Source organism: Eucalyptus grandis, chromosome 3, assembly GCF_016545825.1.
Source record: "Eucalyptus grandis isolate ANBG69807.140 chromosome 3, ASM1654582v1, whole genome shotgun sequence".
In the NCBI taxonomy this organism is placed as follows: domain Eukaryota; kingdom Viridiplantae; phylum Streptophyta; class Magnoliopsida; order Myrtales; family Myrtaceae; genus Eucalyptus; species Eucalyptus grandis.
In genome coordinates, this window is record NC_052614.1 from 47,051,224 (window position 1) to 47,079,221 (window position 27,998).

Below are 27,998 nucleotides of genomic sequence, written 5' to 3' on the forward strand. Positions count from 1 at the left end.
TCGCCGAGATCTTCAAAACCCATACCAAACTTGCTACTGGCCAAAGACCAAAGAATGCCACAACTGTCATTTCTAGGCACTGAGGTTTGAAAGCGTCTAGCCAAAGGTGAGATGAAACTTCCAGGCTAATCCCCTTGAATACATGTGACCAGAGTTTCAGAAGCCTGTCCTGCCAAAAAAGGTCAGTCATCTCAAAATCCACTTTGTCATCATGATGCTGGGTTGAGATGAACAGATGCAGCTAATTCTGCTAATTGTTTCCCGCTGAGATCATAAACAAGTTCCATAGGGATTAAATGTTTTGGTTGATTGCCAAAATCTTCCTCCTTCAAATCATATACCGCTTGGAGCTTTTGGGCTTCATATTCTGCAGCTTTGGCCTCAGCAAGTAAAATGTCTTTTTCTTCATGGTCACCCAATTCCACAGCAGCAGCTCTTTCAGCATTGGCAGCACTGGCAGTTATGAGTAACCTCTGGAGTCTAGCCACTGCCAAATCCCTCTCCCTTAATAAGATCTGCTCCTCAGCCTCCTGCAATTTATCAACAGTTTCTTTAATTTCTTCTTCAAGCTTTCCAAGCTCCATAGTGGCTCTTTCAAGCTTGATTTGTGTTCCTTCCTTCTCATTGCTCAACGACTTTGCTTCAGCAGCTATTCGTGTAGCTTCTTTGAAATTTCTTGCAGCAGCAGCAACCTTTTCTCAGTCTCTAGTTCTGGAAGTCTCTTGTCCACATAAAGTATCCTCTGCTCAAATGAAGCTATCTCCTGTTGGAGGCTGGACTTATTTGAAGACAGTTCCTATGATCAAAAGACAAGAATCTAATCAAATGATGCGTTGAAGAGCCAAATAAATTTCGAGTATTCAGTTTTTGAATTTTCGTCCTGAAGCTATAGCTAAAGAACATGCTTAACACAATACCCTGACCACTAGACTGGACAAAAATTCAGATAAAGGTCTCCTGACACAACATTGGAGTTCACTGCAAGATTTGAAATCTGATCAAATTCTGCTTTTGCTTATACTCTCCTGTTGCTCCCTCTTTTTGCTTATTGTTTCCTATTTCTCCCGTTACAGTACTCCAGCTCTACAATAGTTTGATTTCATGATTACATCCACTGTCTCACTCGCAAGCTATAGCTTTTCTGTGAGGGGAAACAGTAGATCTCAACATACATTGTCTACATATCCCTAGTTGCCTAAACTTTTAAGATTAAGGCTTCCTAACAAATACGTCGCATCTCTTATTTTCACCAAAAAAAAAAAAAACAAATACGTCGCATAAACAAACTTTTGAAAGAAAGTAGGAGTCACTCACTGCCTGTGTCTTTAGAATATTCCTTCAGCAAGTATATCTTAACCATGAACCAACACTCATCCTAGGTTGGATAATCAAACATGAACCTCAAGCATTACTGATTCAGAAGACTGGAAGTAAATTCTCCAAAATGTTGCAACATGTAGACTCCATAGGCCAGAATTATAGTAGATTAAGCATGTGAAGCTTAACCACCTTTTAGGTATATGTCGTTTGCATGTAAAGAGTAAGATAGCTAAAAAGTAAAATAACCTGTAAAGAAGCTCTTGCAGAGGAAGCTTCTTGTTGGAGCCTCATGACATCTTCAGAAAATCTCTCCTCAGTCTTCATCAGCCCCAGTTTACTTTCTCTGTACTCCAAAATGCAGAGCATTAAACCTTTTCTCAATCCTGCTGCTTCATTGTATGCTTTTGCTTCATCTGCAGCAATCTTCCCAAGTTCCCTAATCTTTGCTCCTTTATTATCTTCCTGAGAGAGTACGTCATCAATATCTTTCTTTTTATAGATAAAGCTTCACTTTCGGCATCAACCTGAGAGAGCTTTGATTTCATTCTATCATATTTAGCACCAATATCTGATTGCATGTCCTGAAATCCAGAGACCACACCAGCAATGCGCTTCTCTACTGCTTCAATGGAAGCATCATTCTCAGCAATTTGCTTCTCCTTCTCTCTCACTAAATTAAGCAGCTTCTCCAATTCATCCAACAACACATCCTTCTTCTTAAGAAGTTTTTCTTTCTCTCTACTGTCATCATCAATTGAATGCTCGATGGAAACATTCACTCCTTTACGAGCTTCACTTATCAGATATGACTCGATTTCAAGTTCCATCTTCCTCACCTCCAAATCTTCACTTGATGAAAGCCATTTGTCCATTTCCTCAGCACGCAGTAAGTTTGCCTTCTTCTCTATCAGGTCAGCACTAGCAGTTGCATCCTGCAGGATAAGAGGTAAAAATGTCAGTCATTCTGCTTCAAACTAAATTTGGCTACCACATGAAATCGATAGCTTACGAGAAAGTTTTTCGTGGTACGCATGATCCAACCTCATGTTTTGTAGGGACAGATGAAACAGTTAATGAAAAAGTTCAGAGAGAGATAGCACGGCTATCCTTAAAACAGTCACTATCCAAAAGTCTACTTGGATTGGCAAAACAGAGACTACCATGGGATCAATATGACTTGCTGAAAGCTTTTAGTTTACCTTACATCAAGTCAATTAAAACCATGGCTATCTCAAAATAAAAAAACTAGGGCTACAATTGTGCGCAAGGGCACACCAATGACACCACACATGCAGTGCACCCACTACCATGCCTATAATCTACCATAACCCAACAATGGTCAAGAGACATTCTTGTTTTCCATTCATTTTCCTTGAAGCACTTTGACAAAACTAGTCTTTCCATGTTCACCTTGAGAACCCGACTGCCAATTGAAAGATGAAAATTGACAAACGACTTCCTTCACTCAACAGGGGCAGCTAAGCACAAGCATGAATATAAAGAACATCCAGTCAGGAAGGCTTGTACCATTACACACACGCAAGTTTATAAAGACAGAGAGAAAACCAGAAACGTGTATCAATCTGCTCCAGCCAATGATTGTGTTGCCCTGTGGTGCGAAGTTCTTACTATAGAGCTCACTCTATCTTAATTCATTCTAGGATCAAGCATTAGTGTAGCCAAAAAAAAAAAGATGTTGTCACTGACCTTAGAGAAATTCTCCAACAGAGAAACACACTCATCCTCAGCAGCAATCTGTGCATTCAAAACCTCCTGCATCTTCGCATCAATAGCATCGCATTCAGCTTCACTAGCTCTAAGTGCATCCACCAAAGCTTGTCTCTCCTTTTCGGCAGCAGCAAAAGGAAATAACTGAATAAGTAATGTTGGGTCGGCATCACCATTTTCTGCGATGCATGGACTTGGCGAAGGGGCATCGGCGTCGGCGTCGGCGTCAGGCGCATAGGCGGAGGTCGAGGCGTCGGCGTCGGGGCGACGGACTCCGACGCCGACGGAGGCAACCGGCGAAGGGGCGTCGGCGTCAGAGTCGGGTTCAGGGAGGAGGCGGCGTCGGCGTCGGCGTCGGAGTCGGAGTCGGAGTCGAGGGCGACGGAGTCAACCGGCAGAGGTGGAGGGCCGTCGGCGTCGCGTTTCGCTGGAAGAGAGTCACGACTTCGCAGAGGGGGGGAGAGAGAGAGCAGAGCGGACGTCGCGAGAGGGAGGCGGAGGAGCGTCGAACACGACGAGGCAGCTCAGCACCAGCTTCTCCAGCAACCTCGCCTCCGAGCCTTCCGTGTGTGCGGGTCTCGCTTGGCGGGCGACGTCGCCGACGTTGAGGGAGCTCGAAGAGGCCTGCTTCTCCTCCGCGTGCTGCATCTGCGATCCCGGGAACGCCGGAACGAATGACGGAGCAGCAACGAACCCGAAGAGAGAAGCGAGTGAGCACCGGAGTAGCGGCGGCCGTAATGTGGTTCGTCGGTGATGGCAGGAGAACGGCCGCTTGATGCACGGCGGAGCAACAACGAGCGCGGAGAGAGGATTTCAGATTCAAAAATGCTTCAAGGAAAGAAATGGAGAGGGAAAGAGGAACGAACGGCCATTTTCTTTCTCAAACGAAGGAAAGACAAAAGTTTCCGCAATAAATGCTCTGACAGGAGAGAGAGCGTGCAGGTCAGGAGGAGAGGACGTCCTTTCTTTTGCCAGCCGAGCCGAGCCACCAGCCGAGACGAGTTAGAGGAGAGAGGAAGAAGCGCTGAGTCGAGGAGCAGACGCCTGACTTTATGGGTCCCACGAGGACACGTGTCGCGCTCCCACCGCCTTCTTGTTTGCCACGCTGGCTACATAAGACGTACCCAATATTTTCTCGGAGGGGATCCTCGTTTTCCAAGGTGAGAAAGTAAAAACAAAAATATAAAACCAGGACTTGACAGGACGACCAATCAGTTCATTGCATAGTCTTTATCGATCCGGTTGAATGGGACTGACTTGAGGGGACTACCAATCGGTTCATTGCATCTGCTTTATCGATTCCAACAACGGAATAGTCCTTTTTTCTCTAGCATTTGTAATGACTTCTTGTAATTATTAATCACGTGGGACAGGGACTAGACGACAATTTTCCCTCTGATTGTCCAAGCGCGTTAGCCGGTGCCCACAGGTCAACGGTCTTGCTCATGGGTAAAATGCAATCTATAGTGTTATCTAATAATGTTCATAGCAGGACGAGTTCTCTAGTCTAGAGGTAAGCTCGGTCAGTGTCCTCCAGCTGGAACCCAAAGTTGAAAATGCACCGCTCGAGTACGGCTCCATTTAGTAAAAAAAAAAAAATTCGATTCTCCGAAATAATTATTTCTCTTCTTTTATTCTCAAAATGAAAAATTATAAAAATTTGTTTGATAAAAATTTTATTCTTAAGAACAAAAGACCTATTTTTCTATTTTCGAAAATATATTTGAAATAAAAATAAAAAGTTTCTTACTCTAAAAAATAATTCATAAGAATCAAAAGAACAAAAACAAATAATTTATACCACCAAATGGTGGCTCCAGTTGGATAAGAGTTTCGTTGATCATTTCTCCGAAGGTGAGGATTTAAAACCCAGTGGAGGTATTTGGTGTCTTAAGTGGGATGTTGAGGTGATAGGTCATCTGCTAGCGTCCCCCTGGGTTTACTTCGCCAATTATCTACTGTACGGGGTTCCCCTAGGATAAAAAAAAAAAACAAATAATTTATTTTTCTTTCTCTTCTCTCTTCTTCTCTTCTCTTCTTCTTTTCCTTTTCTTCTTTTTCTTTTGGCTAGTAGCCAGCCATGGCCATGGTCGACGACCTCACCGTGGCTAGGCGAGACTCGGCCTCGCCGGGCCACCTTCGATTGGCGGCGTCGCCCAAAGAATGGCCCAAATGAGGCCAAGCCTCGTCGATGGCTAGGCTAGTTCGACCTCGCCAAATCGAAATGAGGTTAACCTTTGTGACATCCTGATTTCCCAGTTCTGTTTTTAATAAAATGAGATAGGCATTTTATCTGCACACATATAGTTTTTTTCCTTGAGCCGATTACTTATGTGTAAACTAGTCTACCAGGTGAAGCCATTAAGAGATTCTAATACATTAGACTCGAGAATTTGACCAAGAAGCGACCTTTCGACCGAACTAATCTACAAGGGTCATTACGACATAGTTAAAAATCGATTAGAAACTAGAGATAGGTCGACTCGACGAGGCATGTGATCGAGTATATCGCACAATTCTTGTCGGTCAAGACCTGGTTTGGCTTTTCTGTCGTTTTGGTATCTTGTTCCCGTATTTGAAACATTGAGATTACCACGACAACCGAGAGTCGCAAATGTGTTAAAGATGTACATTGTGGCTTGAAAATGATCAACCACAGGTCAAATGCACGAAAATTTCTAAAAGCTACCCGGTAGATTAGGACGCGTTAGTATCGTGCCATAGTGAAATTAACAGTGAAATTGAAAGTGAATTCAGAAATTGAGAGTCCTGGTGTGTCACAAATCATTTTAGGAACATTGACTCATCTTCAGAAGATTTTTCATGCAAACCGAGTTTTTCATCAAAATAATCAAAGTATGATTAATTTGGTTCGGGAAATTAGTAGGCCCACTTTTGGTTGTGCTTTTGAGACTCAAGATGGTTCTATGGTCAAGTAAATATGTGAATTGAAGTGTTGTGATATTGGATTAATTTATGGACTTCAATTCGGTTCAATTAGAAGAGAATTGAATGAAATGGATTTACAAGAATTTGAAACTTGTGTGCCACGGCGGAAAAAGAAATTGCACCCATTGGAAGATGTTGAGGATTTGAGTTAGTGGAGTGTGACGTCGGGTGATATCATGGTGGGGCTAAAGTGAAGAAGAATTGGACAAGTGGCAATAGCACATTGGCCCTCAAAAAGTGGGGTTTTTCCCCTCACCCATCACCATCATCTTCAACCTTGGCTTCTTGGATTTGGAAAAGAGGAGAGAGAGAGGAGCTGCAACTGGAACTAGGCCACTCAACGCCCCCTTTCACCTGCTCGACGCCGCCGCACGTCGCCGTTGCCGTCGTCGTCGCCGCCGGTCCGCGCACGCCGTCCCACGCACAAGTTGCTCAGCCCTTTCCGTCACTGCTTCGTCCGTCGCCTAGCGTCGCCATCCGACTGTCCAGCCGCCTGTTCGTTGTCGCCAAGGCTGCTGAAGGCTCCGCCTGGCCACCGTGAGCCACTGCTCGAGCTGCCGCGCCTCTCCTTCGCCCATTCCGACCCAAACCAACACCGGATCAGCCCTCCTTCGGCCCTAAAACAGTAGCTGGAAAATGGGTATTCCAGCTCGGTTTTAGCCCATTTTGGCCGGCCTCTCAACCCCGAAAGCTCGGCCCACCTTGAGGAAAGTCGATCCTCGTTGTGTCCCCATCGTTTGGAACCGCTCGGCTCACTAATCGGGTGAGTTTAGCTCACTAAATCTTGATTAGATGGTTAATGATGCTTAGGAAGGTTTAGTTTATGTTAAGTATTATTAGGTGATTAGTTTAATTTATTTAAGTGTAGCTCCGATACCATTGGTTGGACCTAGGGGTGAGCGGTTCCTGGTCCTAGGTTCGATTTCGTTTGGAACCCTGAACCTACCCCTCCACATGTTCCTCAATTTTGGAACCCGGAACCTATCCGTCAAAACCGAAAACTCGAAACTTACCCCTGTCACAGTTCCAGGTCGATTCCAGGTTCCAACAGTTTTTTTTTTTTTTGATTTCATTTTCGTAGTGAGCGCGAATATCCGAAAGCCGAAATAATTCAATAGTTGGCCCTCCATTTTCGGTACTGCCAATACACAAAGAATGTGAATCTTTTACATTCGAATAGACAACTAAATTCATAGTTCTTCATTGTCTAATATATAATTTGGTGATTCAATGTCAGCCAAAAACTTTGAAGGTGTTGGCGTTGTTGGAGCATCGAAAACAATAGGCTGAACAAGTGAAAAAGAAAGAAAGAAATGAAATAACAGAGAATATGGAGTTGGGTCAATTTAAGTCGGCATGCAAGTTAGTACAAGTATTTACCAACAGCCATATCTAAAAGTTTTGAAAAATTAACGAAAGAATGACCTGATATAAAAGAGAGAAGCAGATATTTCTCCCCATTTTCTTCCCCTTTCATTATTGTCAGGGGTATCTAAATTAGCCTTACGTATGATATTAAATTCATCTGGAGAAATAGCCTTACGCATGATATTAAATTCATCTTTTCCAGTGTCGGAATTAACGTAATCAAGTTCCTCAAGAAGGAGCTCGACCTCTCCCCACAGGTGACGCTGATGTTGGCAGAGATTCAGGAGCAGCAGAGCCTCATGAGGACGTACGAGATCACGGTGAAGAAGATGGAGACCGAGGCGGAGCGCAAGGAGTCGGAGATCTCCGCGTTGAGAAGGAAGCTCGACGAGCTCGTCTCCGAGAACTGGTCGTCGGAGAAGAAGCTCAACGCGAGCGGCGTCTCGCCCTTGTTCGACGGCTTCAAGCTCGCGTCGTTGAGCCCGACCCACTTCGCCCAAGTCCTCCACTACGCCTTACGATCCGTGAGGCACTTCGCGAAAGCAATGGCTCGCGAGATGGAGGTGGCGAACTGGAACCTCGACTAGGCCATACGATTCATCGAGCCGCGAGCGAGGTTCGCGAAGCCCGGCCACCGGCACTTCGCCATCGAATCGTTCGTGGCCAGATCGATCTTCGAGGGAGGTCCTGGTGACGGTGAGCACGCGCGACGGCGATGGCGACGAAGACACGAGTCTCACGGCACCAACGGCAGCACCAACGGCGCGGCGAAGATGGCGGCGGTCAAGGCTCAACCCACAGCCAAGGGGGGAAGAACTCGGTTCTGGCGGAGGTGGTGGCTGTTCGAAGCAACGACGGCCTGGACGGCCGAGCGAGCGGCGGCGGCGGCTCGTGGCGGCGAGGGGTAACGCGGATGGCGTGACAGCTCGTCGGCCTCAATGACGAGATGGCTCATCGGACGAGTGATGGGTGGTGGTGGTTCAGTGGCCAAGAGATGGTGGTGAGTAGGGCGTGGGGCGGCGGTGTGGTGGTGGGTGAAGCAAAGACCAACAAGAGGAAGAAGAAGAAGAAGAAGAAGAAGAAGCTAGCAAGAGGAAGAAGAAGAGGTGGGATCTTGGCCGAGAGAGGGGGAAAGAGAAGAGAGAGAAGAGAGAGAGAGAGAAGAAAAGAAAAAAGTTGGGGGCGGAGGTGACGTGAGGAGTGAAAAGTGGAGAAAAGAAAGAGAGAGAGAGAGAGAAAGAGGAAGGGGGAAGAATCGCGGGGGGAAATCATGCGGGAAGCTAGGGTTTTTTTTTTTTTCAGAATTATGGCCGGTTCGGTTCCCAATTCCTATGGGAACCGGAACCGGAACCGGGGAACGCCAGTTCCCGAAAAAGGGAACTGGGAACCGGAACCGGAACCGTGTCTTTGGAACCGGGCAACCGAACCTAACCCTCCGGTTCGGTTCCCCGGTTCCCAGTTCTACTCGGGAACCGTGCTCACCCCTAGTTGGACCTAGACTTAGAACCAGGGAGGACTGAGTCAGTTTCTTAGAGATATGCCTTCCCACATTAGGCGAACAACTCTCGTTCAAGCCTTTCAGTGATAGCCTTTTACCAAAAAACTACTCAACTCTTTAGTTCAGAGTCTAGAGACACCCAAATAGAACCAAGACGGTAACATTTCTAACTATCCGAGCTGCATTTCTCAGAGGATCCTACCAGGCTGGAGAAGAAGAAGAAGAAGTTTAGAAAACCATGAGAGAGTTTCACAAAACACACTCACTTTACTTCAAGGGACTCTGCCTAACACATTACATCCTCCTCGCCTTTTATAGGCAATGAGAGGTCACACCCACACAAGGACCAAGGTCATAGGTCCTGAAACAAACAGAGGCACCGAAAGCATTCGGTCGGGAATTATTCGCATGGTATGAACAGTGACAGTGAATAGTGATTTTCCTAGCGTGCTGCTACAGTAAAAGTGAACAATAACTTGCTACAGTGAAATTGTACGGACATCAGTTTTGTTCAACAGTCTCGTCTGTCACGAGCATTGTAGTTATAGTCCGAGTCATTTAAGCTGTGCACTGTTGCTAGAAGATGCTCATCATATTTTTGTTCAAGGGCTTCAAGGTCTTCTGGTGAGAGGATCTGGTTTAGTTGATATGATGTAGATGCAGATGCTTCCTCTTGTGCCCAGTCCGTATTGTCAGCTTCTGTAGTATCTACAGGAATGCTTGACTGATGCCAATTAGATGGCTATGCTTAGAACGATGTGTTCATACCTTGAGATAAGGACAAATGTCCTTGATCATAGGGGTCTTGGGAAAGAGGACCTTCCCATTTAGCATAGGGGTTTTGAGAGGACTGGATAATGTCATGTGTGTCTGTCATTTCATGTTCCCGTGATGATGCAGCTTGTATGTATTCTTGGAGGGCTATCGTGGCTTTTGGTGCTAGGTCATAATGATCCCATGCAGTGGGTACATTATAATTCCATGCAACTTCAGGAATGATCTTATTTTCCTAATACAAGATTTTCTGGAGTTCTCGGTATTGATGTTCACAACATCCAACAGGTCCTGGATAGGACTTGTAAACTTGAGCTTCTGCACTGTGTGGAACATGTTTATAGGATGAGGTGCCTATACTCAAGGGGGCATTAATAATGTTGCCATTATTGGTCAAAAAAGCCCATGGACGTCGTAAAAACAAAATGGTATGGACTTCAGGGTTGCCACTGTGGCTGACGACCAGCCGCAAGCCAGCTTGAGCCTTGCCCCAGGTCGGCGAGAGCTTTGCCTCACTAGATCCGGCGAGCTGGGCTAGGCTCGGGCCTCACCCGAGCTCGCGGATTGGCGGGCGGAGCTCGGGCTCCCAATCGAGGCGAGCTCTAGCTCCGCTGCCAAATTTGGCAAGCTCGCGGCTCGCCGAGCACGGCGAAACTCCGCGAGCTCAAGGGAGATCGCCGAGCCTCAAGCTTGCCTGGATTGGCGACCGGATCTTGATCGGCCGCGGGCGTGACCCATCGTCGGGCATGCGGCGGCGGAGGAAGGAGGAGGAAGGAGGAAGGAAAGAAAAGGAAAAAATAATAAAATTTCGATTTTTTTAAAATACAAATAATTAAAATTCATTTTTTTAAAAATATAAAAAATAAAACTAATTGTTAATTAAAATATTAAAATTCAATTTTTGATAATTTTTCCCAAATAATTAAATTAACTAACGAACGGTAGAAAATATTTTCCACTCAAAGTTTGGGTTTCAAACCGAACACCGGAAAATAGAGTCATTTTCCCGCAAAATGATTTCTAGCAAAATGTTTTTCAAATATGATTTTTTTCGCAAAACGAATGGACCCTTAATGCATGCGTAATTTCCACAACGATATGGGGAGGCGCATGGAAAGAGCATCTGCAGATGCCTTTTTAACTTGAGTGCCTTTCTATTAATAAAGAAAAGAAAAGAAAAAAAAGACAACCGATGAGAATGCTCCTAGTTGGTAATCATATTCTCCACTAATTAATTTAATAAAAATTAGATTCTCTCTTTTTCGCTGGATGGCGATGTCCGATTCCATTTATAATACCGCGAAGGTCCCTTGTTGGCGCATGTTTGTGCCTAATGACGATGGTATGTGAGTTAATTTATTGAATTCATTAAATTAAATTAAGTGTTAATACCCGAAAAACTTCAAACTAGTACACATGTGACAAATTTACTCCAAATTATTTTTTTGACCATCAAAAACTCTAAACGGTATACATTTGACAAATTTACTCTAAACTCGATATACTTATGACAAATTTACCCTCCGTTAGTTTTCGTTAAATTTTATTGTCAAATTATTAAGTTAAATGACACATGACAGTTGACTGGTATACCAATTTGGGATTTTATGCTCCGTTTGTCACAGTTTACAATTTTCGTGATTTGTTTGTGGTATTATCCAATTTAGCGAAGGTATATTTGTTACAAATTTATCAGTTTTGGGTTTTTTTGCGGTCAAATAAATTAGTTTGGGGTAAATTTGTCATAAATATACAAGTTTATGGTTTTTTTATGGTTAATCGGGGTAAATTTGTTATGGGTGTACCCAGTTTGGGATTTTTCATGATCAAAAAAATAGTTTTTGGTAAATGTGTCACAAGTGTATTAATTTGTGGGTTTTTTTAGGGTATTAACCCTTAAATTAAATTAATTCCTTTGGGGGATATTACATAAAAATGCAATGGTGCTGTAGAAAATTGTCAAGCAATAATTTTTTATTGATTAAATTATTTTCTTTGTGTCACTGGTAAGTCATGCCAACGACGCAAGTTATGAACAATTATAATGAAATGCGACTCTTATGATTATTTATTTATTTATTTATTTCACTAAAATTCAGATTTTTAGTGAATCAAAAAGCATTTTTTTTGGTAATCAAATAACGTTTATGTAATTGATTTTTTAATTAAATATTTTTAAAAAGAAGTTCCCTCGCTACATGAAAAACGCGGTTGGTATCATCGCCATGGGATCCTTCTTTTCTTACTGGACTTTTCTTGCACCCAAACTACAAGCGAGTAGAATAATCAAGTGTACCACGCGCGTGGGCGTATTGCACCCATTGTCTGCGCGTGCGCAATGGGTAGCGAGTGAAGAGAGAGAGATGTCAGGTCACGAGGACTGCAATAAAAAAGTGGCAGTGGGTGGCAGACACGATGTGACTCGGATAAAAAGAAGAAAAAGAGAGTGACCCACAAGAATTAAATAGGACGAAATGTGATCCGCATCATGATAAAGTTTTTCTTTGGTCAAATACATCATGGATACCTTTTATCTTTTTTGATCTCCAACATCATGATAAAGTTGGAGAACAAAAAGAAAATTCAAATTTCATTGGCCGTGGAAAAGTACCCTCGTGAAAAAAGAAAAAGGCAATCAATGACTTTTTTAATTATTTGTGTAGATATACTGTTTAAATTTCAGATGTTAGTATTGAAATTAAATTACTGTCAATCACAATCTTATTAAATAGCAAGGCTAATCTCATAAATCATATAATAAAAAATTTGAAAATCCAATTAAATTATCCAATAATTGTTAAATATGATGGTGCAAATAATCAAATATTTAGCATGCATGTAATTCATGTCCAAAGTTTTGTTCATTGACCACTAACCATCCACACTTGAAATTTTAGCCAACTAATTCAAGTTTTCATTTTTTAAACTTACCAAAATAAATAAATACATAAATATAAAGAATGCCCAATTCATCCATTTTCCATTTTGCATGAGTCTAATTCATCGGACCTTAGCCTGCAAGGTTAGCCCATAAACCCCAGTCTAAGCCCATTATCCAAAATCCATCACTCATGCGAACCGATAAAAACACCCAGGACCCGGTCCTGATGAGATGTAGCCAATTCGAAGAGCATGCTGGTAGAACTTTGGATTCTTTTCAAGTTGAACAATGGACGACATGAATTTTGCTGACAAGAACTCAGCAGGACATAATGATCTAAGCGCACCTTCGACTCGCAAAAGGCACGGCGAAATCCCATTAGGACACTCCATAAGGCCGAGGATGAGGTGGGCATTAAAGGTTCTGCAATCTAATACATTTACATTCTGTAATACTCTCCATTGTGGACATGAGGGGTTAATAGTCCTACACTGGGACATCACACAGAGCATGCCATCTTTTCTGAGCTGAAACAATGCATCTCCTTCCATTGTCTACGGTAGAGGAACGCAACAGAAAAAGATTGAATTAAGGGGGCCCGGCACCTCAGAGAAGAACTTATCATATAACCTGAATAAAGGATTTCACTGACGATCGGAGACATGAAGATTCTCATGCGTTCAAGAACAACAAGATGAACTGAAGAGTCAACAGGAGGAAGAGGGAAAGAAGAAGATAAACATAGAAACGAAGAAAGAAAAGAAAAAAGAAAAAAGTCTTTAGACTAAGATGCCCCTGATTATGATTTGGAAAGTGGCATGTGAGATATACAAGCTCGCAAAGTCTTTATTTGAGATAAAGTCCATTATGGATTTCTTTTTGTCGAGAAAATAAGCTCACTTTAAGCTCTTATTTGAAATTTTTCCTAAAAAAAATGTGCTTGGGTGTTCTTTCGTCCAAAAAGATGGGATAAATAATTATATAATTGGCATATAATCAAATTAGCAACATTATTAAAGCTTACTAAGGTGTTAGATTGTTAACTTTTATGAAAGTGATGTTGCCTCGCCAAGAAATATCAAATAAATGAGTGTGTTTGGACTCAATGAAGGAAAAGTAAAGCAATTTCGATGTATTTTTGAACCCACCGACTGCTCACAACAGACAAGCCACTCGTGAATTGAAAATTAAAGAAGGCAGAGGGTAAAATACGGTAGATGTATACCAAATGACAGAACATTGGTCTTTACCCGACTTAATACATGTCAAAAGACATTCCCGTATTTAGGCCACAACTCCTGGATACTGCAAGGATAAATCTGAAAATAGAAGACATGATCATGGAGAAAACACTCTAAATCGGTCTATATTCACTTGTTCTCTTATAACCACTGAACTAAGACAAGCTTGAGACATAAACATCCTACAAGACATAGCAAACCTCAAGAAAGATAAGTTGCTTGCCTAATAATTATGAAATGGCCCGAAAAGAGTACTCAAGTTGGTTTCTTTTTTTGGATTATTGTCTGCTAATGGATCACACTAGATTTCCTAATTTCTCCATTTCTTTCCCCTTTTCTACTTTTGTTGGATTTTGCGGAAGTGGTGTGTCTAGTGTGTGTGATATATGGCAAGGGAGCTGAGAAATGGACAAGCGACAAGATGGAATAGCTCAAAGACAAAGAGCATGGGATATAGTTTATCTAGTTGATGGAAATGGATAGCACAAAAAGTTTTGGTAATGGAGGAGTATTTCATGGTATAGAGACTATCTAAGCTCTACTCCCCCACCTAGGGTGGAGGTTTAAACTTCTCACGGTGGAGAGTTCACCCCACACACAAAACATGGAGCATTTGCTCCTTTATATAGGCTGACAACCGACTCAAACAATAGCTGGACTTGTACACGTTACTGCTATCTATTTATCAACGAAGAAGGACCTATATTACTCTTGACTTTGACCACCGGCTTGCTATTAATCTCATGGGACTGAAAGTTCTGAGAAAGGACATGATAGAGGTTTCTTCGCAATACAAATAGAAAAGAGTGTTAAAATGGAATGTTTTCCACGGCCTTCTTTTTTTTTTTTCTTTTTCGAATGTTCTAAAGACAATTTTATCCTTTCTTTAAGATGGACGTGCCTTACTTGGTTTCTCCCGCACCTAAGTCCCAATGATAAGAATGAACTCACAAAATTAAATAGAGTTATGGAAAGAGTAGTAGAAGATTAGATAAACAAGAAAAAAAAAATGCGGTAACGAGATGACACCCCATTAGAAACTCGCTAATCTATAAGTAATCCGCTTCGTATTCATGGGCTTTAGGGTGTATAATGTTCGAATGCCGGGTTGGGAGTGGGTGGAGAGAGAGGAGATGATTAGTGAGAAGATTCAAAAGGAAAAGTGAATGGTGATCACCCGGTCCGTCTTGTGTATTAGGGGTGAGCATCGGTCCAAGGTCAACCCTGGACCGACCCTAGACCGGTCCAACCCTACCGGTCTTGGTCCGGTTTCTAGGGAAACTGGATCGGTCCTTGGTCCTAGAATTCCTGAACCAGCATTGTGTGGGTCGGTCCTCGGTCCTGAGAGTTCCGGGTCAGTCCAACTCGGACCAACCCCGATATTATATATATAATATTATTTGTAATTTTTTCATATAGAAAACCTTAAAATAAATGACGTCAACAACATTAAACAGCTCTTTAGTGAGGAGTACAATTAATTTTACATTTTTCTTTAATAACTTAGGTTTTTAATGTTTTTTACGGCATCAATAGTCATAATTTACGAATGAGGAAAATGTTTTTGTAAGGAATCCTCACAGCGTCCAAAAAGGTACCTTATGGCATCCTCCTAGAGTATTCATTCTCTTTTGTCTTATTTGTCCTTTTAGTCTTCAATTTGCCAAAATCGAAAGAAACAACTTCTCCGCTCGTCACTCAATACTCGCCTCACTCGCTTTGGGTCATTTGTGCCGCTCACCACTTTGTGCCACTCACCGCTCGATGCTTGCTTGGCTTGTTGCTCTTCGCTCGACATTCGATGCTCATTCTGTTCAATGCTCACCCCACTTGACCCTCACTGCTTGCCTTTCTTAGCTAACCTCGCTTATCATCGAACCCATTAGGTTGGTATGATTCCTGGTTGCCCTTTCAAGGAGTACAAAAAATAAAATAAAAAATTATCGGTTGGTCCTAGGTTGACCATGAAACCGAACCGGACCCATTGGGTCAATCCGGTCCTCAATTGCTTTTTTAAGGAGTACAAAAAATGAGATAAAAAATTATCGATTGGTCCCGAGTTGGCCCTGGAACCAGACTGAACCCATTGGGTCGGTCCAGTACTCGATTCTTATTGGAGAAAACTTCCTTATTTGTTTAGAAGCTGACAAAATGTTTCCATCAGTCTAGTTTGAAGACTTGCAGACTATTTTGTCAAAGTCTGAAGACCGCCAAACTCAAGATTTAAAGTCTGCCCTTATTGACAGTTTCTAGACCGATGAAGAAGACTTACAAAAAGACTGATATACCAATGTCAAGTTCTTCGAAGCTGGACAAAGATGAAGGAGGAAATAAAGTTGACCAGAAGTTGTACAAGAGTATCATTGGTTCACTTATCTATCTTACTGCCTCTAGACCTGACATTTTGTTTAGTGTTTGCATTTGTGCCAGATTTCAATCAAATCCCAAAGAATCTCATCTAAGTGTTGCGAAACGCATCATCAAATACGTTGTAACAACCTCTAAGTTAGGTCTATGGTATCCTAAAGAATGAGATTTTACCCTCCTTGGATACTCAGACGCAGATCTAGCAGGATGTAGAGTTGATAGAAAGAGCACCTCGGGCACTTGTCAATTGCTTGATAACAGGACAATATCTTGGTTTTCAAGGAAGCAAAGTACTATGACTTTTTCAACAACAGAAGCAGAGTGCATGGCTCTTGGAAGTTGTTGTTCTCAAATCTTATGGATAAAACAACAACTAAGAGACTTTGGAATCGAAGACTCATGCACTGAGATCAAATGCGACAACACCAGCGCGATTAATCTCACCAAGAATCCAATTCTTCATTCAAGAGCAAAGCATATAGAGATTCAACATCAATTTATTAGAGACTATGTTCAAAATGGAGAAGTCTTGATTCAATTCATTGACTCAAAGAATCAGCTGGCGGACATTTTTACAAAGCCACTGGAGAAAAGTCTATTTGAGTCTATTCAATCCAGACCTAATATCTTAAAGTCTGAAGAAGCTTAAACTCAGGGATAAAAGTCTAAAGATGCTCAGACTCAGAAGATCAAGAATTACGACTGTAAGTCATTTCAGTTATAGCAATTTATTTTTTAGATAAAACTCGAAAATGTACAATTGCTTATTAATATGCAATTGATTGATGTTATCTTCCCAAGTTTTTGAAATTGTAGCAATTATTCTTTTTCGAAAAGGAAGTTATTCTTTTGAGATGACAGTTATCTATCTTCAAAAAAAATTATTTTTGAAAATGCATTTTTTATTTTTCCTTTTATGATGATCCGTATATCTTGTTTCAATTGCTTTATCTACTTTCTTTCTTCTTCATTTTTACTCACAAACCGTAGAAGCACAAAACTTTACTTTCTTACTTTTTCTCTCTAATTTAATTCTTAAAGTTTTCATCTTTCTCATGAATCGAGTTCGGAAATTCTCTCAAAGACTATGATAATGTCTTCCCAAAGAAAGTCCTCGAGGATTGCAAGCAGGGGACCACAGCATATGCGTGAGGGTCCTACGCATTTTGACCTGACCGAGGAAGAAGAATCTCCAAGGCAACAGCAGAGTCCACAACATTCTCAACCGCGCCATTCTCCTCAGCAACAACAAGTGGAGGAAGAAATTATTGAGGATGTCGAACTTGTAAGGACTCTTAAGCCTGCTTTTACTTTCAAACTCTACTCTGCCTTAAAAGACAGAGGTTCTCCAATGACCTTTATTGATGAATTTTTGAAAGAAAATGGGTACCGAAATGAAATATGGAACGTTTGGGAATTGCTCCTGCTGGTTCGGCAGAAAGGGCTTTTGCGAATTTTGTCACGTCGCGAATCTCGAGTGCGCCAACATCCCACCATGGTCATGCAAACGCGACATTCCCAAGTAGTGTCGCCGACCCCATTCATTTCTTATTGTGCAAGCGGAATGTATTATAAAACCCTTGGCAATAAAATACGGGATAGAAAAGCAGGGAGCAAAACCACAACATAACACTTTCATAATTCAACAGAATTACAAACAGAGGTCTACGGCCAAAAGTCTACAAAAGACCGACTCTTAAAAAGGAACTGTCCTACGACCTACAAGTCGGACACGTTCTCAAATCCTTATGACTTCACCTCTGCAACTCCTCAAGGCCAACCAAAGTTATCTGGCCACTCCATCCACTAGGGACCTGAAATTTTAATCCCACAACCGGGATGAGACATTGTCTCAGCAAGTTCAACCCCCTAAACCCTTATTAGAAAGAAAATACGCCCGAGAGTGGCCTAGCCACAACATCAAGAAGACTTACCTCGCACTAGTCTTCATCTGCAGGTTAGCACAATTTATATAATTCAACCACGTGCAATTATGATAACCAAACAACTGTGGCACAATCACATCATCAGAACAATTCAACCACTTGGATCGTCTCAGCGATCAATCGACTCGGCCGATTACATGTCATTCTAGCAAATTAATCACTGCTTCCAATCACGACCCTATAGGAAGAACTCCTTTGAAAGGTGCCAACAGTTATGAAGGCATGGAGGAGTATATAAGGAAGATGCTCTAGTTATTCGAGTGTGTGCGCGATAGATAAATTTCAAAGTCTGAAGCTCCTTATTATTTGCTTATTCAATTGTTGAGCGTAAATTTGTACTTAAAAGAGAGTTTAGATATTTGTGAGACCTTGTGGAAGTGTAACAGAGTCTCTACACTGTGGAATCAATGATGTGATACTGTAACAACTTTTTTGATTCATAGTGAAATCCAGCCGGTGGTCTATCAGTGCGGGAGAGTGGACGTAGGCTTGGTTTAAGCCGAACCACTATAAATCTCGTGTTCTTATTCTCTTCCCTGAACTCTTTGATTATGTTCGTAGTTCTATTTAATTGCTAAAGTTTAATCTCGCTAAAAGTCTGTTACTCTTCAAACTTAGGTTAAAAGTAAAGGTTTTCACTGTATTTTGCAAAATTTGTTTTTATACCTATTCACCCCCATCTAGGTGTTATTACTAGCACTTTCAGTCCCAAACTCAATAGGGTCGGTCCTCGGTCCAAAAAATTGAGGATCAACACTATGCGAGTTGGTCCTAGGGTTAGGGGGTAGACCGGCCCAACCCGAACTATGCTCACCCCTATTGTGTATTATTCGTTGCTCTGTGACGTGGAAGGAGAAGTGAGCCTGTCATTTTCATGCTCTCTTCCTCATGATTTAGGTTGTGGAATAGCAACCCGGCCCAATATATTCCCGAACTGATATATAATATTAACTCTCTCATGCTCGCTACTCCTCCTTCCTCAGTCCTCAAGTCAATCCTCCTCATGCACACTCTCAAAAAGAAACCCTAACCTCTAGTCGCCTCTTAGTCTTCCTCACGCATGATCTCTCAACTCTCTCGCCTCATCTTGCACTCAGTCGCCTCTCAGGTAAGCTCTCACCTCCGGCCCTCTATTGCTGCATCATAGTCGCAACCTTGCCTACAGCCCTCCCTCGTAGTCATGGCCTCGCCTCTCTCTCTCTCACTCTCGCCTCAATGTAATGGCCATTTTCTTGTTATTATTCCTTGATTTATGTCACTGGAATGGGATTTCTTATGGGAACGCAAAGTTGATTATGCTAGAAATTATCCAACGCTCAATTTGGTATCTTCTCTCTTTTATGAGAAAAGTTTCGCAATCTTTTTTTCATTTATTATTATTATTATTATTTTTTTACATTTCGTAAAACATGGAAAACTACATTATCATGCAAGAGTGCTCAAACGACAACATTTAAACACACTGAAAGTCAAGTAAGATATATCAATATAACATTAATAAAGTGTGGCAGAGTAAAGAACCCGAACTGTGTCGGGCAAAATTAAACACCGCCTTGCTATTAAGCCTCGAACAGGATCCCAGCCATGCCTGATATAAAAAATGCAATTAGTCTAGCCTAATGAATGTAAATTTCCCTAGACTTTGGCAATAATAAAACGTTAAACCTAGATTTGAAATTGAGTTTAAAATAAACTAAACACCGTGATGAAATTCTTGCCTAAATGCAATTCCAATTTTTTTTTATCTTTTTTATTTCCATTTTTTAATATTTTCCTCATGAAAAAAAGACTAGAATCTAAAATAACATCCAAGGGAGACGAAGCACACACTGTACGGACCAAGGCCCAGTCCGAACGAGGGCGCACACAACGCCCAAAATAAATCACATAGGATAGGCTTGTGTCACCGACGAGATTCGCCTGTACTCAAGTACCCTTGTGAGTAGAGCTTGGTGTGATCAGGGTGAAGAATGAGTGATGCAGAAGGGAGGATACAATTGGTTCTTAAGAGTGGTGTCTAGGGATTTGTGATAGGAGTTCTAGGATAGAACGATTATAATCATTAGGAGCTCTAAAAGCGGGTTTGGCCTCCTGTGTATAGACCGATCAGGAGTTGATGTCGCTCTTTTGATGAGGCCATGACAAGCTGAAATCAGTTATTGTGCCATAATGTTTCTTGTGTCTCACTCAAGACATTGGATGTCTAAGCTAAATTGAGTGTGATGCAATCCTGTGTGAGGATGCAATTCGCCGTACTATTCTTAGGAACAATTATAAAAAGAAGGCTGGTCTAGTGTTTTTGGCTCACTAGGTGCCGCACGGTCTATTTCATGGCGAAGAAACTGTCAGCTTGTGACACTTGAATATCAATTGCATAAATGTTCTGTGCAAAATGGAGGAGCAAACACTAAAGCTCTGTTTGTTTTACGGAAAATAAATAATTTAAAAAATCATTTCTCTAAAAATGATCACGATATAGCTTGAAATAATTAGTTAATGAATTTTTTTTATTAACGACCACAATTTATGTCTAAACATTTTTGTGAATGGTAAAAATATTTTTCGCTCATTTATTTTTGTAAGAGATAAAAGTGATCAATTTAGAAAAATATTTTTTGAATTATATATTTTCCACAAAACAAACGGAACCTAATTCTAACATTAGTAGACATCAATATAAACATGAATACGAGAACATCAACTAACGTGACATGATGAGGCTCACAGCTAAGGGGGAACACGGTCTCAAGGCAAAATCGCTGTTTTTTGGGTAAGCAAACATTATGGCCGGTTTTAATGAGAACATTAAGACGCAAGCACATGATTTTAGCATTAAACAAGACAAAATCAAACCTGATATGCGGGCTAATCAAACTGGTGGAACCAAGATAATGAGCTTGCAACACTCGATAGGGCGAGGCGACTGACATACTTAGCTTTAAACTACTATTTCGCACTCGACGATCAGATGAGCGAAAGATGAAAGACGACACAAGAAAAAAATAAGACTCCTACCTTGAATGATGGAAGAAAATAGATGAACAAGCTTGTATGGACCTCTCTCAACTTTCTCACTCTCGTTTCCTTCTCGACTCACTCTCTCGTGCTCTCAGCCAACCTATAGCTCACGGCCAAACTCACTCTGACTCACTTGGGAGAGCTATGGAAGATGCTCTCCAGTTCTCTCTCTCTCTCTTGGTTTGAATGTTTAGGAAGTGAAGAAGAAATTCTCTCTCTTTCATGGTTTGAATGTTTAGGAAGTGAAGAAACTTCTTCTTCATACTCCCCAATTTAGGCTCACTGTTTGGACCGGCTTTTAGGGTGCGACGGAGGTCCTTATTCAAGCTCAGAATGGTGAGGTCTTTTGTCCAATGGTTTGTACTATGCATGGGGTTATTGGCCGGTCAAAGGGGAGGGGACTTGTCCATTGGTTCGTGCCATACTCTACAGTTATTGTCCATTCAAAAGAGCAAGCCTTTTTGTCTAAAAGTCTGTACCATGCTTGGTGGTTCAAAGGAAGTCTATGGCCTCTTGGATTTAAAGGTGCATGGCCGCCCAAGGAGATCCCAACTTGACTAATTTGGTTCAAATTTAATGTGCCATTGTTTCCCTATATGGTATACCTAAAAAGGCCTCATTTGCTTGTCCAATCTTTTCCTATTAATCACCAACGTATGAGGGCAAATTAAAAGGGTTAGTGAAGCAAAATGGGTGATCCGAGAGTGGTCATTATTTGGACGAATTTTAGAAGTAAATGATGAGGGGCATAAAAAAATGAAAGAAGAACCAGAAAAGATGGATGTTATTGGTTAGGTTGATCCCTAATTTTCTTAGGAAATACTCAAATAGTTCTATATGAAAAAATTAAATGTCAACATTATATTTAAATTGAAAGAAGAACCAGAAAAGATGACCACCATGAATTGATGTAAAAATTAACCATGTCGCTCAAGTCAAAAGATGCAAAACATCCTTTTCCTTCAGATAAGCCCGTGACAGCGTTGATTTTGGCAAGGGAATTCATAAACTTGATCTAGAAGTGAATATACACATGCTAACTAAATATTTGTCCAATCAACTAAAGGCATAACGTCATAAATCCTCTCTCAGATCGCGCCGAAGCCAGACGGATCTTCATTTCTGCTGCGACCAAACATGAAAGCAAGCCAGTTTTCTAAGTGACAATCTGCCAGAAAGTTGCACATACTCGTGGCCATGAAGATTTTGCCACCGGAAATTTTGAGGAGAAAAACCGGTACACAACTTTCCTTTTGGAAGAGACCGGTGTAATCACGTAGAGGGGCTGCTTTTTGTTCATGGCGGTTGATTTGGCCTCGACTTGTCTGTGAAGGGACTTCATAGAGAAACTTAAAACGGACTCCAATAAATTTCTCCATTAAGTTTTTCCACAAGCTGTTCCCGTCTTCCCTCAACAGGGTGGATGCCATGCACAGATGTCAGAACTGAGAAGAATCCAGCATCACGTAACCGTAGAAAGTACCTTCAACGCATTCTGTACTTGAACCGAGTTCTCAGCCGGACATTCACTGATGTTCAAACATTTCAAAGATGTCAAATTTTCTATGCCTTCAATCTGATGGATCATTTTGCATCGTCTCATCTCTATAACTTTCAGCGACTTCAAGTTTGAAAGATCAGGTAAACTATCAAGGTAATCACAGTCGGATAGAATCAAACTTCTCAGTGAGGTTAACAGGCCAATCCCATTGAGATTCTGTAAATTGCAGTTTGATATATCTAGCCTCTTCAGGGCTTTAAGCCTTTCAAGCCCTTCAATCTCTTCTATGGCAGAATGGTAGAGCTTGAACACTGACAACGTCTCAGATACTTCTTTATGGCTCAAACCAGGAAGGGTAGGCCACTGAGGAATATCTGTCGGCTCAAACTTCAGCTTGATAACTTGCGAAAGAGACAGTTTTAGTTTCCTCAGTTTAGGAAAAGATATCGAGAAGGATTGTATGTCGATCATTTGTTGCACGTTGGATTCTGGCATTGGCCGTTTTGAGGGAGGTCGGCAAGCTTTCAGGTCCCCATCACTTAGGCACAGCTCCTCCAATTCCATTAAATCTTCAAGAAGGGGTATCGCTTTCATCCTTTCAGAACTCACACGCAGACATATTAGAGACACGGGAAGCTTCGGCAACTCTTCAATTTCGTCGCACTGAATTAAATCCAGGATGTGAAGACCAGCAATGGTGGAGATTTCAGGGGGTAGGCTAGATATACTGGAATGCCCCAGCGTCAATGATCTCAGACGATGTAGTCCCTCAATATCACCGGGAATGGCCCCCTTCAAACTCCGACACCGGGAAGCGTGTAGTTCTTCGAGCTTGGTTAGATTCCCAATCTCCCTAGGAATTGCTCGAATGAAAGAAGAGTCCATTCTCAGCACTTTCAAGCTCTTCAGATTTCTTATTGAATCGGGGAGTTCAGAGATACTAGTCGCCGATATATCCAACTTCTCTAACAACATCAATTTACCAATAGAATATGGAAGTTTTACCAAATAACGGCAATCCCTCAATGACAAGCTTCTTAGATTAAGCAGCTCCCCCAGTGAGCTCAGAAGCTCAGAAATTTTGGCGCCATCTAATGAGAGTTCGGAGAGAGTAGTCAGATAACAAACCGAACCAGGCAGGTGAGTCAATGGGGAGCACTTTAAGCCACTGAGAATTTCGAGTTGCTTCAAATTGCCTATGGAGATGAGAAAATATTGGGTACGTCTTATGTAGCCAGCGTGGCAAACAAGAAGGCGGTGGGAGCGCGACACGTGTCCTCGTGGGACCCATAAAGTCAGGCGTCTGCTCCTCGACTCAGCGCTTCTTCCTCTCTCCTCTAACTCTCGTCTCGGCTGGTGGCTCGGCTCGGCTGGCAAAAAGAAAGGACGTCCTCTCCTCCTGACCTGCACGCTCTCTCTCCTGTCAGAGCATTTATTGCGGAAACTTTTGTCTTTCCTTCGTTTGAGAAAGAAAATGGCCGTTCGTTCCTCTTTCCCTCTCCATTTCTTTCCTTGAAGCATTTTTGAATCTGAAATCCTCTCTCCGCGCTCGTTGTTGCTCCGCCGTGCATCAAGCGGCCGTTCTCCTGCCATCACCGACGAACCACATTACGGCCGCCGCTACTCCGGTGCTCACTCGCTTCTCTCTTCGGGTTCGTTGCTGCTCCGTCATTCGTTCCGGCGTTCCCGGGATCGCAGATGCAGCACGCGGAGGAGAAGCAGGCCTCTTCGAGCTCCCCTCAACGTCGGCGACGTCGCCCGCCAAGCGAGACCCGCACACACGGAAGGCTCGGAGGCGAGGTTGCTGGAGAAGCTGGTGCTGAGCTGCCTCGTCGTGTTCGACGCTCCTCCGCCTCCCTCTCGCGACGTCCGCTCTGCTCTCTCTCTCCCCCCCTCTGCGAAGTCGTGACTCTCTTCCAGCGAAACGCGACGCCGACGGCCCTCCACCTCTGCCGGTTGACTCCGTCGCCCTCGACTCCGACTCCGACTCCGACGCCGACGCCGACGCCGCCTCCTCCCTGAACCCGACTCTGACGCCGACGCCCCTTCGCCGGTTGCCTCCGTCGGCGTCGGAGTCCGTCGCCCCCGACGCCGACGCCTCGACCTCCGCCTATGCGCCTGACGCCGACGCCGACGCCGATGCCCCTTCGCCAAGTCCATGCATCGCAGAAAATGGTGATGCCGACCCAACATTACTTATTCAGTTATTTCCTTTTGCTGCTGCCGAAAAGGAGAGACAAGCTTTGGTGGATGCACTTAGAGCTAGTGAAGCTGAATGCGATGCTATTGATGCGAAGATGCAGGAGGTTTTGAATGCACAGATTGCTGCTGAGGATGAGTGTGTTTCTCTGTTGGAGAATTTCTCTAAGGTCAGTGACAACATCTTTTCTTTTTTTGGCTACACTAATGCTTGATCCTAGAATGAATTAAGATAGAGTGAGCTCTATAGTAAGAACTTCGCACCACAGGGCAACACAATCATTGGCTGGAGCAGATTGATACACGTTTCTGGTTTTCTCTCTGTCTTTATAAACTTGCGTGTGTAATGGTACAAGCCTTCCTGACTGGATGTTCTTTATATTCATGCTTGTGCTTAGCTGCCCCTGTTGAGTGAAGGAAGTCGTTTGTCAATTTTCATCTTTCAATTGGCAGTCGGGTTCTCAAGGTGAACATGGAAAGACTAGTTTTGTCAAAGTGCTTCAAGGAAAATGAATGGAAAACAAGAATGTCTCTTGACCATTGTTGGGTTATGGTAGATTATAGGCATGGTAGTGGGTGCACTGCATGTGTGGTGTCATTGGTGTGCCCTTGCGCACAATTGTAGCCCTAGTTTTTTTATTTTGAGATAGCCATGGTTTTAATTGACTTGATGTAAGGTAAACTAAAAGCTTTCAGCAAGTCATATTGATCCCATGGTAGTCTCTGTTTTGCCAATCCAAGTAGACTTTTGGATAGTGACTGTTTTAAGGATAGCCGTGCTATCTCTCTCTGAACTTTTTCATTAACTGTTTCATCTGTCCCTACAAAACATGAGGTTGGATCATGCGTACCACGAAAAACTTTCTCGTAAGCTATCGATTTCATGTGGTAGCCAAATTTAGTTTGAAGCAGAATGACTGACATTTTTACCTCTTATCCTGCAGGATGCAACTGCTAGTGCTGACCTGATAGAGAAGAAGGCAAACTTACTGCGTGCTGAGGAAATGGACAAATGGCTTTCATCAAGTGAAGATTTGGAGGTGAGGAAGATGGAACTTGAAATCGAGTCATATCTGATAAGTGAAGCTCGTAAAGGAGTGAATGTTTCCATCGAGCATTCAATTGATGATGACAGTAGAGAGAAAGAAAAACTTCTTAAGAAGAAGGATGTGTTGTTGGATGAATTGGAGAAGCTGCTTAATTTAGTGAGAGAGAAGGAGAAGCAAATTGCTGAGAATGATGCTTCCATTGAAGCAGTAGAGAAGCGCATTGCTGGTGTGGTCTCTGGATTTCAGGACATGCAATCAGATATTGGTGCTAAATATGATAGAATGAAATCAAAGCTCTCTCAGGTTGATGCCGAAAGTGAAGCTTTATCTATAAAAAAGAAAGATATTGATGACGTACTCTCTCAGGAAGATAATAAAGGAGCAAAGATTAGGGAACTTGGGAAGATTGCTGCAGATGAAGCAAAAGCATACAATGAAGCAGCAGGATTGAGAAAGGTTTAATGCTCTGCATTTTGGAGTACAGAGAAAGTAAACTGGGGCTGATGAAGACTGAGGAGAGATTTTCTGAAGATGTCATGAGGCTCCAACAAGAAGCTTCCTCTGCAAGAGCTTCTTTACAGGTTATTTTACTTTTTAGCTATCTTACTCTTTACATGCAAACGACATATACCTAAAAGGTGGTTAAGCTTCACATGCTTAATCTACTATAATTCTGGCCTATGGAGTCTACATGTTGCAACATTTTGGAGAATTTACTTCCAGTCTTCTGAATCAGTAATGCTTGAGGTTCATGTTTGATTATCCAACCTAGGATGAGTGTTGGTTCATGGTTAAGATATACTTGCTGAAGGAATATTCTAAAGACACAGGCAGTGAGTGACTCCTACTTTCTTTCAAAAGTTTGTTTATGCGACGTATTTGTTTTTTTTTTTTGAAAATAAGAGATGCGACGTATTTGTTAGGAAGCCTTAATCTTAAAAGTTTAGGCAACTAGGGATATGTAGACAATGTATGTTGAGATCTACTGTTTCCCCTCACAGAAAAGCTATAGCTTGCGAGTGAGACAGTGGATGTAATCATGAAATCAAACTATTGTAGAGCTGGAGTACTGTAACGGGAGAAATAGGAAACAATAAGCAAAGAGGGAGCAACAGGAGAGTATAAGCAAAAGCAGAATTTGATCAGATTTCAAATCTTGCAGTGAACTCCAATGTTGTGTCAGGAGACCTTTATCTGAATTTTTTGTCCAGTCTAGTGGTCAGGGTATTGTGTTAAGCATGTTCTTTAGCTATAGCTTCAGGACGAAAATTCAAAAACTGAATACTCGAAATTTATTTGGCTCTTCAACGCATCATTTGATTAGATTCTTGTCTTTTGATCATAGGAACTGTCTTCAAATAAGTCCAGCCTCCAACAGGAGATAGCTTCATTTGAGCAGAGGATACTTTATGTGGACAAGAGACTTCCAGAACTAGAGACTGAGAAAAGGTTGCTGCTGCTGCAAGAAATTTCAAAGAAGCTACACGAATAGCTGCTGAAGCAAAGTCGTTGAGCAATGAGAAGGAAGGAACACAAATCAAGCTTGAAAGAGCCACTATGGAGCTTGGAAAGCTTGAAGAAGAAATTAAAGAAACTGTTGATAAATTGCAGGAGGCTGAGGAGCAGATCTTATTAAGGGAGAGGGATTTGGCAGTGGCTAGACTCCAGAGGTTACTCATAACTGCCAGTGCTGCCAATGCTGAAAGAGCTGCTGCTGTGGAATTGGGTGACCATGAAGAAAAGACATTTTACTTGCTGAGGCCAAAGCTGCAGAATATGAAGCCCAAAAGCTCCAAGCGGTATATGATTTGAAGGAGGAAGATTTTGGCAATCAACCAAAACATTTAATCCCTATGGAACTTGTTTATGATCTCAGCGGAAACAATTAGCAGAATTAGCTGCATCTGTTCATCTCAACCCAGCATCATGATGACAAAGTGGATTTTGAGATGACTGACCTTTTTTGGCAGGACAGGCTTCTGAAACTCTGGTCACATGTATTCAAGGGGATTAGCCTGGAAGTTTCATCTCACCTTTGGCTAGACGCTTTCAAACCTCAGTGCCTAGAAATGACAGTTGTGGCATTCTTTGGTCTTTGGCCAGTAGCAAGTTTGGTATGGGTTTTGAAGATCTCGGCGATTTCATTTTATGGTACTGGA

The 27,998-nt window shown here is 42.3% G+C and overlaps 2 protein-coding genes across 2 annotated transcripts in view; one reads left to right on the forward strand and one right to left on the reverse strand.

Annotated features, from left to right (window-relative positions):
• Window positions 1-27,998, reverse strand: part of LOC104437580 (disease resistance protein RPV1) — an 89,816-nt gene that overhangs the window by 43,692 nt on the left and 18,126 nt on the right. The window lies entirely within an intron of this gene.
• Window positions 24,095-27,674, forward strand: LOC104427761. Its single transcript, XM_010040804.3, has 3 exons — window positions 24,095-24,960; window positions 25,735-26,420; window positions 27,185-27,674. Exons 1-2 carry the CDS (start codon window positions 24,889-24,891, stop codon window positions 26,299-26,301), a joined length of 639 nt encoding a protein of 212 aa, XP_010039106.2. The 5' UTR covers window positions 24,095-24,888; the 3' UTR covers window positions 26,302-26,420; window positions 27,185-27,674.

Coding starts and splice junctions, on each gene's coding strand:
- LOC104427761 (XM_010040804.3), top strand. CDS start 24,889: ATGCAGGAGGTTTTGAATGCACAGATTGCTGCTGAGGATGAGTGTGTT. Junction 24,961..25,734: donor TGTTGGAGAATTTCTCTAAG/GTCAGTGACAAC, acceptor CTTATCCTGCAG/GATGCAACTGCTAGTGCTGA.